General features: G+C 36.5%; 1 protein-coding gene across 1 annotated transcript; it reads left to right on the top strand.

Annotated features, from left to right (window-relative positions):
- Window positions 1-3279: 3279 nt before the first annotated feature.
- On the top strand, window positions 3280-12468 carry LOC149410566 (ATP-binding cassette sub-family C member 4-like). The gene is made up of 6 exons (XM_089648288.1): window positions 3280-3476; window positions 6509-6716; window positions 8086-8317; window positions 9776-9932; window positions 11068-11328; window positions 12363-12468. The coding sequence occupies exons 1-6, from the start codon at window positions 3280-3282 to the stop codon at window positions 12466-12468; spliced, it is 1161 nt and encodes a 386-aa protein (XP_089504414.1).
- The last annotated feature ends 877 nt before the right edge of the window (window positions 12469-13345 follow it).

The raw sequence follows: 13345 nt of genomic DNA, 5'->3' as shown, positions 1-13345 counted from the left end.
CTGTAAATTTGTTTGTTACGTTCCGGTTCCGATTTAATACGGTGCCCGTTTTAACCTGTGGTGCGCCACAATAGCCGATAGGCACAATCAAAATAATATATATTTTTAATATAAGTAGTTATTTTGGAGAAAATACGTATACTTTATTTATAAAAAAATATATTTGAACACATTATCTTGTAAGACAATGTGTTTATAATTTACATGTACACAATTTTTTCAAAAAACAAGTAAGTTTTTACGGAAATAGAATCAGCTGACGCACGGCGATGGATTAATAGTTCTGTAAATATCCTTTTCAATATTTTTATAGTGAATTAAGTTATCGAATAAAACCTCAAAATTGTAAAGGCTGATGTCCTGGGTTCAATTCCTAAAGGCGACCAAATATTTTTCTAATTTTTCTGTTTCACACATTTCGTTTAAGAGTTGTTATTTTCAAGTAACAAATATCATTTTTTCAAATGTGAACTATTCATGTTTGTAGGTAGGTATGTGTTTAAGTACCTACTTAAAAATCTTGAGAATTCAGAGGAAATTTTGGTTTGATTAAGAATAAGAGAATGAAAGTAAAAAAGTTATAAAATAAAAATGGAAATAAAAAGGTGCGTTTTCACTGTTGCTACCGTTCACAATTGTAATTTCTTTCTAGATTTCCTATTTTGTGACAACTGGGGGCTTATTATCATATGAAATATGGACCCAGGATTTTACCCCCACGACAGGAAGCAAAGCCCCAGGAAAGGGGCCAACTTGTTTTCAATCTTCACATTTTGGTATGCTAACCAATTTTATTTCATTTTTAAAAAGAAAGACATATTCTCGCATTAAGAGGATTTAGCTAGCAGAAGAATTGAACCCACGTCTCTTGGGTGGGAAATCAGTCACGAACCGGTCGAATTATTTTTGGGTACATTGTTTATTTTAATTTTCCGAATTGTGATGGGCATACACTACCAAACCTCTCTCTCAATGTTATAGGGTAGAGACGCACTGGGTCGTTCCCAGGTCAACATTGGGTCGACACTGGGTCGCACTTGTCAACATTGGGTCGCACTGGGTCGACGTTCCCAGGTCACGTATGGTTTTACACATGACAGGTGGTCTCAGGTACTTAAGTACGCGGCGCGCAGGCGCGTCAGCTGATTTCAAATTATTTTTTTAGTTATAACAAAAATATCATTAGATGCATAGATAATATCACTCATAGATGTGAAATCAACCCATTGGAGGCGTGACGTTACCCTATCCATCTTTACACGTCCCACGCCGATCTGGATAGCTTAGATCAAGGCTGCCCAACCTTTTTAACAGTTGGGCGAAATTGACGATTTTGAATCACTGGCGGGCCACTGAATACCTGACGGTTCCTATTTCCATGGGGGGGGGGTTGTTAGAGAATTTCTATAAAACATAATTCCCCACAAAAAAAAATTCTAAATGAGTGCTCCTTTGAAATCCGTGGGGGGGGGGGGTTGTTTCTTCCCTGATAAAAAATTCCCCGCACCCAAAAACATCATATGTGATTCCCCACAACAATTTTTCGAATTCCATGGGGGGGGGGGGGTGGCTACAGGATTCCATTTCGGACGCAAAAAATATCATATCTAAAACCGGTGTATTTTTGTTTAAAAAGTAAGTTCAACAGGTTAGATTTTTTCGTCGCTGATTCTAGTTCTGAGTAGCCTAAATAGCGATAAATCGCCTTCGTTGGCACACTGGTGACCGCGCGCAAGCTGCATTGTTTGTTTTACCGCGGGCCCGCGACACTTTTTCAAATTGGCGGGTTTTTTTGAAAATGGTTCACGCGGGCCACTTATAATTCGTTCGCGGGCCTGGGGTTGGGCAGCCTTGGCTTAGATCATAATGTGACAAGTATGTTTCTAAAGGATCTATTTCCATAGAAAATGTATGGATTCTAATTAGATATCGCAATTCATTGCTTACAAAGGGTACATCGACCCAGAGTGTTTCTACCTTTAATGGTTGAAACACGTACGCATGAAGGTACCCTATCGTCACCCACCGATTTCGTTTCCAAAAACAGATTTATCGTTAGATTTTTTAAAAATAAACTAACGGTCGTATGAAGCCGGCTGTATTTTATCAAGTGGTTTACAGCCAATAATCAATTACAATGTAACAATGATTTTCAATCAGTATGTGGGTAGTGTAAAACCTAACATTACCACACAATTCGGACAGTTTAAAAGTACCTTCATTTTCACAAATAGCTGATAATCTAACCTAATCTAACCTCACCTAACTTAACTTAACCTAAACTAATGTATAGACTGTATTAGACAACACATATAATTTATCTTCCCATGTGATTAATAAAATAAAGTCTATAAATAAGTCTAAACAAAAGCTACTCTATCATGTTACAGTTGACAACGTGACTGAAATGGTTTAGGCTTTGTAAATACGCACGCGGCACGAGGAAATACTTCCTCCAAGGCATGAATATAACCGAACATACTGTTTTACTAGCAAATCTTCCCCTTGGGACAAATAGATTATATCTGACATTAAACCTTTTCGTCCCAAGGACAACATGCTGGAAGTATTATAATAAATCCTTAGATTTAAGAACATTCTATACAAGAAAAATGGCATTTAGCCAAAAAAAGAATAAAATGATTGGTGAACCCTGTAGTTTTGAGATAAACTGATTTTCAAGGCAACAATCCGTGTTTTTTTAAAGTTAGTTGTTTTGATAAATTCCTTGTATTCTTTTGCGTATAATGTTCCTAAACATAAACAAAATTGAATAACAATACGTTCTTCATTTTCACTTTTTCATAAATTTAATGTGTTAGTGCATTATTAGGGATTCAAACTTTGAACCTCAATATCTCAGTTTCATACAAATGGCAGCTAGAACCTTGTTGATTCAAGGGATCGAAATCCAAAATCCCATGTTTTAAGCCGTTATACAGAGAAATGTACAAACCCGTCAACTATACATAAAATAAAAGTGCCATTACCGTCATAATTTTTTTTCAATAGTAAAAAACAGTGAAATTACCATAATAGCAATAAATTGCCAGACAAAAACCGTGGGTTTTATTTGCTTCTTAAAAACTTCAACGATTCTTTTTATTTCCGAATATCAGAGGGCACCACTTCCGTTTACAACACTCCTAAACTGTACAGTCATTATGATAATAATACTATATTAGATAATTGTGATCATTCATGGTCATCTCACGTGGCGGGTATGTTTCCAGGTGGTTACTCGACCTGTTCAAAAAAGGTTTTAAACGACCGTTAGGGATGGGAGATATCTACGCCCCAATGAACTCTCACTTGGCTGCTAAGATTGGAGACCTGTACCAGAAGATGTGGGACGAGCAATTATTGCTGAAACTGCCACAGAAATCTCCCTCTCTTCTGTCCATACTGATCAGGGTTCATGGCCGGAGACTGCTGGTCATCAATGTGATATTTTTAGTGTCCCAAATTACATTCAGGTAACCATTTTAATCTTTATTTGAGACAAATTTTTGGTATTGCACTCAGTAATAACGGCCCTCAATATTAAATATGTTTTTACAATTCTCTGGAATGATCTCTCGGGAGGCACAATCGATCCAAGGCATAAACTAAAGAAAAACGCAAGAAACGAAATGTGGGCGTGTTTTGAGATCCAAATGTCTAACTATTTTTTTGCTGAAGGCGACACAATACCCTAAAATTAAGTCGGAAAGAAGTGAAGTGAAGAAGGCGTGTACAAAAAATATGGCCGTGGTGTAATGGGACCTATGCTTGAATTTGCCCTAGCAAATTCTTTCAAATACAATTTCAGATGTTTTTAACTGAATACCTCGGAAAGTTACTAATTCGTCGTCTAGAAAAAAAAAAATCTTTCGCTTACCACTAATTTTATAGTTGAAATATGTTTTACAATATTTTCGAACCGTTTTACAAAAACTATTTTTATGGTAACGCACTGTTTTTATTATTCTTACACTGAAGCAACTTACATCCGTGTGTCTGAAAAAAGAAGCATTATAGTTAAGGCGATGCTATACGTAGTAATGCAAAATCATGTGTTTTTGGTTTGAAAATTTGGTCGCCTAGAAATGTTTCAGATGCTTTAATTAAATATTGCGAGTAGAATACATCTTGGCCTTTGAAATAATCGAGTATTTTTTAGATAAGTCTGTTTATAATCCCAGAAAAAAATAATGTATAAGGCCTATGAAAACTGCTTTAAAGTTCAAAATCTCCTACTTACGAACCCATTTTCGGTTATGATTTTATTGTGTAATGTGGAAAATTAAGTTATTTATAAAATGATCGAAAAAAAATTAAATATTTATGCCTGAACATCCACAAAATAAAATAAAAGGCACTTTTTGGACATGTTTTTTTCTTGCATAAATCAAAACAGGCGGATGGTGTTAAACGGGAATTTAAACCTTATCGCCATCTACGTAAGGGTTGTTATTGATAGCGGCTCAATTTAAAATATTACACGACGTAGTGCATCGCCTTAAGGATTCGTTGGAATAAATTAAAATGTTAACTTTGAGCGAACCCCGTTATAAGAGCCTAACGTTAAATGCACAAATTAGTTTCACCATCTTTGCTAAATTTAAAATTAAATCAAATCAATCAAACGATGTTAGGCAGTGTAAAAGAGACAGAGCGGGTGTGCTAAATGGGCTCGGCCTGTGGGTTTCTTTCTAAACGAGATGAAGGCACTTCTAGCATGTATTATTATATTCAGTAATCCAAGACTATCTCTAGAGACCGACTGTGATAAGTTTTTAAATAATATTCAAAATAAGCAAAAAAACTACTGATTCCTTTTCAATCGTCCACAAATGGTTTAGAGTGGACATTGAAATATTACAATGTAACTAAATAATAGATATATTATATTGGTAAAGAAATGTGACAAAAATAGTGAATGCTATCTTAAAACAAATTGGTATTACCTTTTGTCTCTTTGCGTACCCATTTATAGCATTTTTCAAGATTAAAACATTATATCGTTACACAAAAGAAAACAAATTAGGTCTAATAACCGAGTGTAAGAAAAAGATAAAATAAAAAGATAAGATTAAATGAAAAGGCCTTGGGGCATATTTCGTTATTTTGTTTTGTTGTGGAAAATGGTTGGCATTCGACTATTATAAGATATGGTTCGACAGAAACAAAACACTGGGTATCGATTCTAGAATCCAAGCTGTTCGCAATTGCCGTCGAAAGTACATATATTGGTCGACATTCTTATTCTCGAGTCTCGTCGAAGGTACACACTTGCGTACGTCAAACGTCAAAAGTAATTCTACACGAACAACGAATGGGTCGAACCACTCGTTGTTCGAGTGGAATGACTTCGTCGAGAATCGAGGACCTGTTTTCAAATGCTAAGTATACATCCGCGAACTGAACTGCACCTCAACTCATGAGAAAGAAACGAAGCAACCGCAAATGGCGTGAAACGCCGTTTCCAGTTGATTCGTTCCTTTCCCGTAATTCGTGAAAGAAAGGAGTCAAATGCATCAACACACCTTTCTGCGCATGGCAAGAGACGTGTGTCTGCGCACTTTAGGTTGCTTTGGGTCTAGCTGTAATATTATGTTCAGCAAACATCGTAAATCTTTAAGAACACCAACCCAAAATACGAAAATCCCCCATTAGCACTACTGATGCCTTAAAACTTTCAATTGTGCTAAAAACAGAACATTTTAATCGTTCTGATTTCCCGGTGATATTTTTTTTTACATAAACCCCACACAGGATTATAATTTCTCTCAGGGCATATGTCATCTTTTGAGATGTTTTGTGGAGTTTTTTTTAAAGGAATGGAAGGAGAAGAAGTTCTGAGAAGAATACAAGTGTGGGAGTTGGGTAGGAATCTAGGTATCAGTGTGTCCAGGAGTGATGGACATATGAATATATCCCTCCCACTGCGACGCAAGGCGATGGGTCGAGACACCAGTTGGAGAGGTCAAGGGTCTCCCCAAACCAGCCTCTCCCGATCTGGCAAGCCATGCAGCTGGTGGGCAGATGCATCCTGAACGCACGTCACCCGATGAACCCGGAAACTCCTGCTAAATCACCAAATATAGCAAACCACTTGGGGTGACCTACGGCAGAGGTATTGGTTATCCAATAAGTGGTTCCCGGGGCGGCGGGTACCCAAACCCTGATCGCTATTTGGTCTGATAAAAATTTTGTACGGTTCCCGTTCTGTTTTACAAAATATGAAAGGGTATCGCAACAAATGCATGTTTCTTCAATATTTTGATTCAGACGCCCAAAATTCAAACTACTTTTGTACATAAAACGAAGAAGTGTTATGTAAATGACGGAGAAATGGTTATAAAGTGTCATGGCAATATGCAGTATAAAGATACTTCAAGATACATCACATAAAAGACCAAAAGAAGATACTAAATTTAAAGAAATCTCTACGCTTATACTCTCTAAAATCTCTCTGAAATCTCTACCCTATACGCTTTTGTGATTATTTGTTGGTATATTTCAGAATTGCCCAGCCCCTGTGCCTTGGTCAGCTCATATCCTACTTTTCCCCGGGACAGACTGAGATCACAGAGCAAGCCGCTTACCTGTACGCTTCTGGAGTGGCGTTCAGTATGCTTCTCAGCATCTCCATAATGCATCCGTGCCTGAATCAACTGGTCCATACAGCTATGCAGATCCGCGTGGGATGCAGCTCTCTCATATATCGGAAGGTGAGAATAAAGATAGAGAGGTATTTATATTAAGGCGACAGTATATTATATCATAGGGGTTTTCTAAATACTAAAGATTAGACAGATTACCGAGAGACCTAAACATTTAAGGCGATCCAATACCAAGTAATGCAAAATCAGGTGTTTTTGGTTTGAAAATTTGATTGCTTAGAAATACTACAGATGCTTTAATTAAATTATGCAAGTAGAACACATCTTAGCCTTGTCAGCAGACGATAATTTTTTTGATTTGACTTTTTATAAGCCTAGAAAAAAATAAAGTATCAGACCTAAATAAAACTGTCTAATGCAAAATATCCTATTTATAAAATCTGTTTTCGGATATGTTTTTTTGTATAATGTGGCAAATTAATTTTTTTATTCGATTATCGGAAGAAATTTTCATATATGTACCAGAACTTCACAAAATATGTATTTTTGCGTTGTTTATTTTTACACGAATATTGATCGATTTTCAACGTGAATTTCGGAGATTTTTTGAGATGAACATTTAATTTGCAATTGTGAAATAATCCTTATGCCGTCTACGTAAGGGTTTCACGCATTTTTATTCAGTCGCCGCCCATTGCTAACGGTATAAAGACGTTCTTTACCTTAGTGCCGCTCTGTTCTGTGAATTTTTTTCAACTAAAATCAGTTTACGTGTAATCGTTATTTTTTAATTCCTAGATATATATATTGGAGAGGAAAGATACATACATCTGGCATTCGGCTTTCTCTGATTGGTTCTCAAGTCTTGCCAAGTATTCTATAACCCACCCCAATAGGCCGCGCCCCTTCCGAATTCGATGGTCAGCTGGACTATGAGATCGCCTTTAAACTTAGCTTTAAACACGATATATGTATAGAAACTCATACCTAATATTCGCATATTGTTAACTTAATATCAGGAAATACTTTTCGTGGTGCTCTACAACTCTGCAATGAAACGAATTGTCATCATTTACAAGAATGTCATCATCATCCGGATACCTCCTTTTCATTCATACCTCCTTTTAAAAAATACCTTCACACAGAAGACAAGAGCCCTCTGAGAATCTTGTGGGTCCGGCGGTTTTTACGTCTTTCCCATTCTTTGAATGGCTGATGAATGAGTTATAAACCTCAACCAAGTTATTCGAGATGTTTTTCTGTCACCGTTTTTGCTGCCAGGGCCTGAAAATTTAGTTATACGAAAAGGGAGTTTAGTTGATTCATTATTCTTCTGTTTGCCTGATATTGATCATAGGAGTTTTTTCACGTTTTCTCATCATTAGAGTTCCCTTTTCTGCTCATATATATTTGCATCCGAATTGTGTTGATTTTGCTAGTAAATGTTTGTTTTGACTAATTTGGAAATCTTTTGCAGGTGCTGAAACTAGACGTGAAGTCCAATTCTTCAATAAGCAAAGGGCTGAGAGGAGTAGTGATCAACCTTTTGAACAACGACGTGAACCGCTTTGACGTGGTCAGCACTTTTCTCCCGGAGATTATCAGAGCTCCAATAGAGGGGGCCATCGTTATCTATATCTTGTTCTGGAACATTGGTCCGGCTGGTTTAATTGGAGTGGGTTCTCTACTATGCTTTATACCACTGCAAGGTTGGTTGGCCATTATTATTTTAAAACAACCCATGCTTACTGTTGAGCCTTTTTCCTGCAGTCCACCGTATATACCGTATATACACCGTTGAACTTTTTCAGAATATTTTGTAAACTTCTCCATAAAATTATAGCATTTCATGTCGTGCAAAACCAACCAAATGTTGTATTTGTAGTTGCTTGTTGGATATGTTTTTGACCTAAGATCTAGTTTTTCGATATATGGGATGGTGTTATACAATTTCAGTCAAGTGTAAGAGACATAAACATTGTGTATTTTTACCTATTGTTTATGGGTTACCTGTAAAAAATTGGGTGTAGGTACCTATAAGCAATACCCTTTAAATCTTTATTTAAATTGAATTTGCGTTCAAGGGCATCTTAGCCAAAGTTTGTACATTTTTATGCATCCATTTTCTTTGCTTTTACCTTTCGGTGTATTGGACCAAAACCTTCTAGATCACATCTGGGAGGTTTTTATTGGACAGACATGCTGTTGATTTTGCAGTAGCAAATATCTAAAATAGTGGGAATCTTAACGAAATAAGTAATGACGTTGTGTAAAAACAATATACGGCCCGCTGTTCGGCGAAAACCCCCTTTCCGTGGGGTTTATTTGAATTATTTCTGATGAACGTATTACTAAAATCTCAGATGTTTCTAGAGGAATCCCCCAGAAGGTTTATAATCTATCGTCTAAAAAAATAAAATCTGGTGCTTATAATTTTGCAGTCGAAAAACGTTTAAAAGAAATTTCAAACCTTTTTACATAAAATATTTTAGTGGTATTTTAGCTGATTTTATTAATCTTAAATGGAAATAGCTTACATCCGTAGGGATCGCTCTAATATAAATATATATTATTTTTACGATTTCGTCGGAAATTAAAATGTGAGCCTTGAGCAAAACCCCGTTAGAGTCTTGTGTCGCCTTACAAACAAAAGATTTTTACTGGACAGTTTTTCATACTTTAATTGGAAGTAGAAATGGGACATGGTAAAAACAAGTTACCTTTTGATCTAAATAATTAATTAAAAATATAAACAGGTTCGACTAACTATCCACTCGAGTGATTTTCGGAAAATTTATATGCCATTTTTGACTCGCAGAATTCACGCATTCACAATTTTTTTGATATATTTTTTTAAATCATAAAAATATAGCATAAATGGTAAAACAAAGGTGATTTCATGGGCACTATAGTCAGTTTATATGTCTCCTTATTAAAATTCAAAGGTATAATTTTTGCAATGAGGGCGCGAAATTTATGAACCACTAATTTATATTCCAGTTATTTAAATTGTTTCCAATATTTTCTAAAACGCAGCTTTGAAAAAACCAATTTGGCGAAGATGCCCACAAATTTCAAGGTCACAAATGTAAATAATTTTTTATTTCCACCCAGTACGTAATTTTCCTGTTTGTGATCAAGCATTGTTTTCTAATTTCTTTTCTCAGGATGGCTTAGCAAGATGAGCACCACGATAAAGAGGAGAGCCGCCACGAAGACAGACAGCCGAACCCGGATCATGGACGAGGTCATCCGGGGGATCCAGGTCATCAAGATGTACGCCTGGGAGAACTGCTTCGCCAAAGTCATCACTGAAACCAGGCTGTAAGTCAAATTGCCAAACCTTATGGTATTACTAGAAAATGTGACCTAAGATATAGATGACTAACAGTAATGCCATCAGAAAGGCAATAAGTAATAAGTGTTATGCTCTGAGCCCTTAGACAAGGGAAGGGCTCAGAACTCAGAGGTGATTACGACACCCACAGTAAGATGACTTATGCAAAAGTGTTATGCATAAGTCATCTTACTGTGAGTGTCGTAACCACCTCTGAGCCCTTACACAAGGGAAAAAATATCTGCTCTCATCAAATAAAATTTATTTGCGTATGCCGGGATTTGAACCGGCGACCTTCGGATTGCTGGACGAAAGCCTTATTCCTCGACCACGGAGGCCGTCCAAATTAGCATTGTCACTATCGACATTATCGGCCAATATAACGGCTCAATTTCACGACTCATGTGCTCTACACCAGATTTCCATTTGTGTTTTATTCCTTTCCCTAAAAAGTGTAGGTCCTCTTGAATAAACAGAACCAATGCAACTTGAATGAATGAATGAATGAATCTTATTCTTGAAAATGCGTTAGACTTTGATATTCCTCCATTTAAAACATCGATATTGTCAAAACTAAGGCTCACTTCTCCAACAGAACCTCAAACCGACATCTCCAAAAATCAAATAGTTTCTGAGAGAAACCTGATGGCCTCCTGGTTGTGTACGATGATACATAATCTAAAATAATAACCAAAACACAATATTCTGAGATAAAACTACTGTTTTATAAGGGATTAATAAATCGTATACCTACCTACTTATTTCTTATAGCCTACTAAAACAATTAGCAATTGATCAACAAATATTTGAATATTTCTCGGGAGATTTTTTAAAAATTGTTTGGGTGTTTTTACGCTAATAATTATTCCTTATAATAATTTGTTTTCCTTTGTACTATGCATAAATCCTTACCTTATAAACATAAGTTTATCATTAAAATAATTGAAACTATTTTTTAATAATTGAGGTTTTTAAAATAGGTACATAGTTCATAGTACCTATGTCCTAATTCAATCCTTATAAATATATTTTTTTGCATGAATCAATCACATATTCTCGTACTTTAAGTATAAATTTGTTTATATGTTCTTTTAATTAACGAAATAATCTTTTTTTGTTTAGCAAAGAAATTAACCTGATTAAGAAAACATTGTGGATCCAAGCAGCGACAGTATGCTGTATCAAAATGAACACTAAAATATCCACATACGTTACTATCACGCTGTACGCCGCCTTCGGGAATGAGATTACGCCATCCAAAATCTACATGCTGTATTCTCTCCACGAACTTATCAAGATGACTGTAGTAGAATTCTTTCCTCTGGCCATATTGAGAGTCAAAGATGCGAGAGTTTCCATTACGAGAATACAAGAATTCCTACTGTTACCAGAAGTAAACAAAATAACACAAGGAAAAGGAAAACACCAGGATCCGACAGATTCGCGTTTAAATAAAGACGGGCACAAATCCAGGAAAAGAACAGAACATTTTGGAAGCGGATGTTTGGAATATGGAAAGCATATACTTTTGCATCTTCCCCTTTCGCATCTCCTTTACTTCCCTACTCCCTTCAACCTAATAACATACCCGAACTGGGGATACTGTGATTATATTTTTACTCCCGATATTTTAAATGACTACGAATCAAAAAAAGGTGATCAGGAATCTAAGGGAGAAAGAGAAGTTTTAAGAAGACAAAATACAAAAGCGAATGTAACATATTTTGAAAGTGGATGTTTGGGATTAGGAAAGCAAATGCTTTCACACCTTCCTATTCCACATCTCGTTTTCTTCCCTACTCCCTTCAATCTCACAACATACCCGAATTGGGGATGCAATAGTCATAGCTTTACTCCCGATATTTTAGGAGAGTCTAACATGAATAAAATCTGGAAGAATAAAGAGGCAGGTCTGCCTGCCTGTTTTTTTAATTTGGGAAACTGGAGGAATGGAGCTGAAGGGGTTTTGAACCTGGCTGCTTCACAGTTGTCTGATTTGAACGAAAACTGGGAACATGGAGCTGCAGCGGTTTCGAATTTAGCTGCTTCAAATATGTCTGATTTGAACGAAAACTGGGAACATGGAGTTGCCGGAGTTTTGAATCTGGCCGCTTCAAAAATGTCTGATTTGAACGAAAACTGGGAACGTGGAGTTGCAGGTGTTTCGAATCTGGCTGCTCCAAAGATGTCTGATGTGAACGAAAACTGGGAACATGGAGTTGCAGGAGTTTCGAATCTGGCTGCTTCAAAGATGTCTGATTTGAACGAAAACTGGGAACGTGGAGTTGCAGGGGTTTCGAATCTGGCTGCCTCAAAAATATCTGATTTAAACGGAAACTGGGAACATGAAGTTGCAGGGGTTTCGAATCTGGCTGCTTCGAAGTTGTCTGATTTTAACGAAAACTGGAAACATGAAGTTGCAGGGGTTTCGAATCTGGCTGCTTCACAGTTGACTGTTTTGAACGAAAACTGGGAGCGCGGAGCTTCAGGAGTTCCGGCTCTGGCTGCTTCACAGTTGTCTAATTTAAAAGAAAACTGGAAGAATGATTCTGAAGGAGTAACGAATCTAGCTGATTTACAGTTTTGTAATTTGAACGTAGCCTCGAAGAATGAAGGTATCTCAGATTTTTTAAAACACTTCGAATTTAAAAAAAATACTGAAAAATTCAAGGGTTTAACAGAAGATTTCGAAAACGGGGATTTGGGATTAGGAAGGAATCTACTTTCTCATCTTCCTCTTCCCAATCTCCATTTCTTCCCCACTCCGTTCAACCTCACAACATACCCCAATTGGGGATGCCATAATCCCACTAGCTCCACTGGACAGTGGGGAGCAGCTGGGACTCTTCCACTTTATTCACGAAAAAAAAAAGTGGGAGCTGCAAGCCATATAAATCTGGCGGCTTTACAGTTGTATAATTTGAATACACTCTGCAAGAATGAAGATGCAACTGGAATGGAAAGAAATGTGATGGCTGCAGGGGATACAAATCTGGATGATTCACAGTTGTCTAATTTAAACGCAGTCTGGACAGATGAAGATGCAACTGGAAAGGAAAAAAATGTGATAGGGGATCCGAATCTGGCAGCGTTAATTTTGTCTAATTTGAATGCAGTCTGGAAAATTGAAGCTACCCCTGGAAAGGAAACAAAACTTATAGCACTGGATAACATTTCTTTAAAAGTAAGTGACCTAGTTATTTTGTTATTATTTCTTGTATCCTTTTCTTTTTTTACAGTTTTCATACCTCCACAGTATTGTATGATATCATCTGCGCTAAAAATCTTTAAAAAATTCGATTAATGTTGTTTTAAACTACCGACTATAATTTGTATTTCAACTGTTAACGATTGCGATAAAAACCCTTCCTTCTTTAAGTTTACTTTGTATTCATTTTAT

The sequence above is a fragment of the Hesperophylax consimilis genome, chromosome 27 (genome assembly GCF_061612785.1).
Source record: "Hesperophylax consimilis isolate HC1 chromosome 27, BYU_Hcon_1.0, whole genome shotgun sequence".
Lineage (NCBI taxonomy): Eukaryota > Metazoa > Arthropoda > Insecta > Trichoptera > Limnephilidae > Hesperophylax > Hesperophylax consimilis.
The sequence above is the reverse complement of the archived record's forward strand: the minus strand, read 5'-3'. Positions and strand labels throughout refer to the sequence as shown.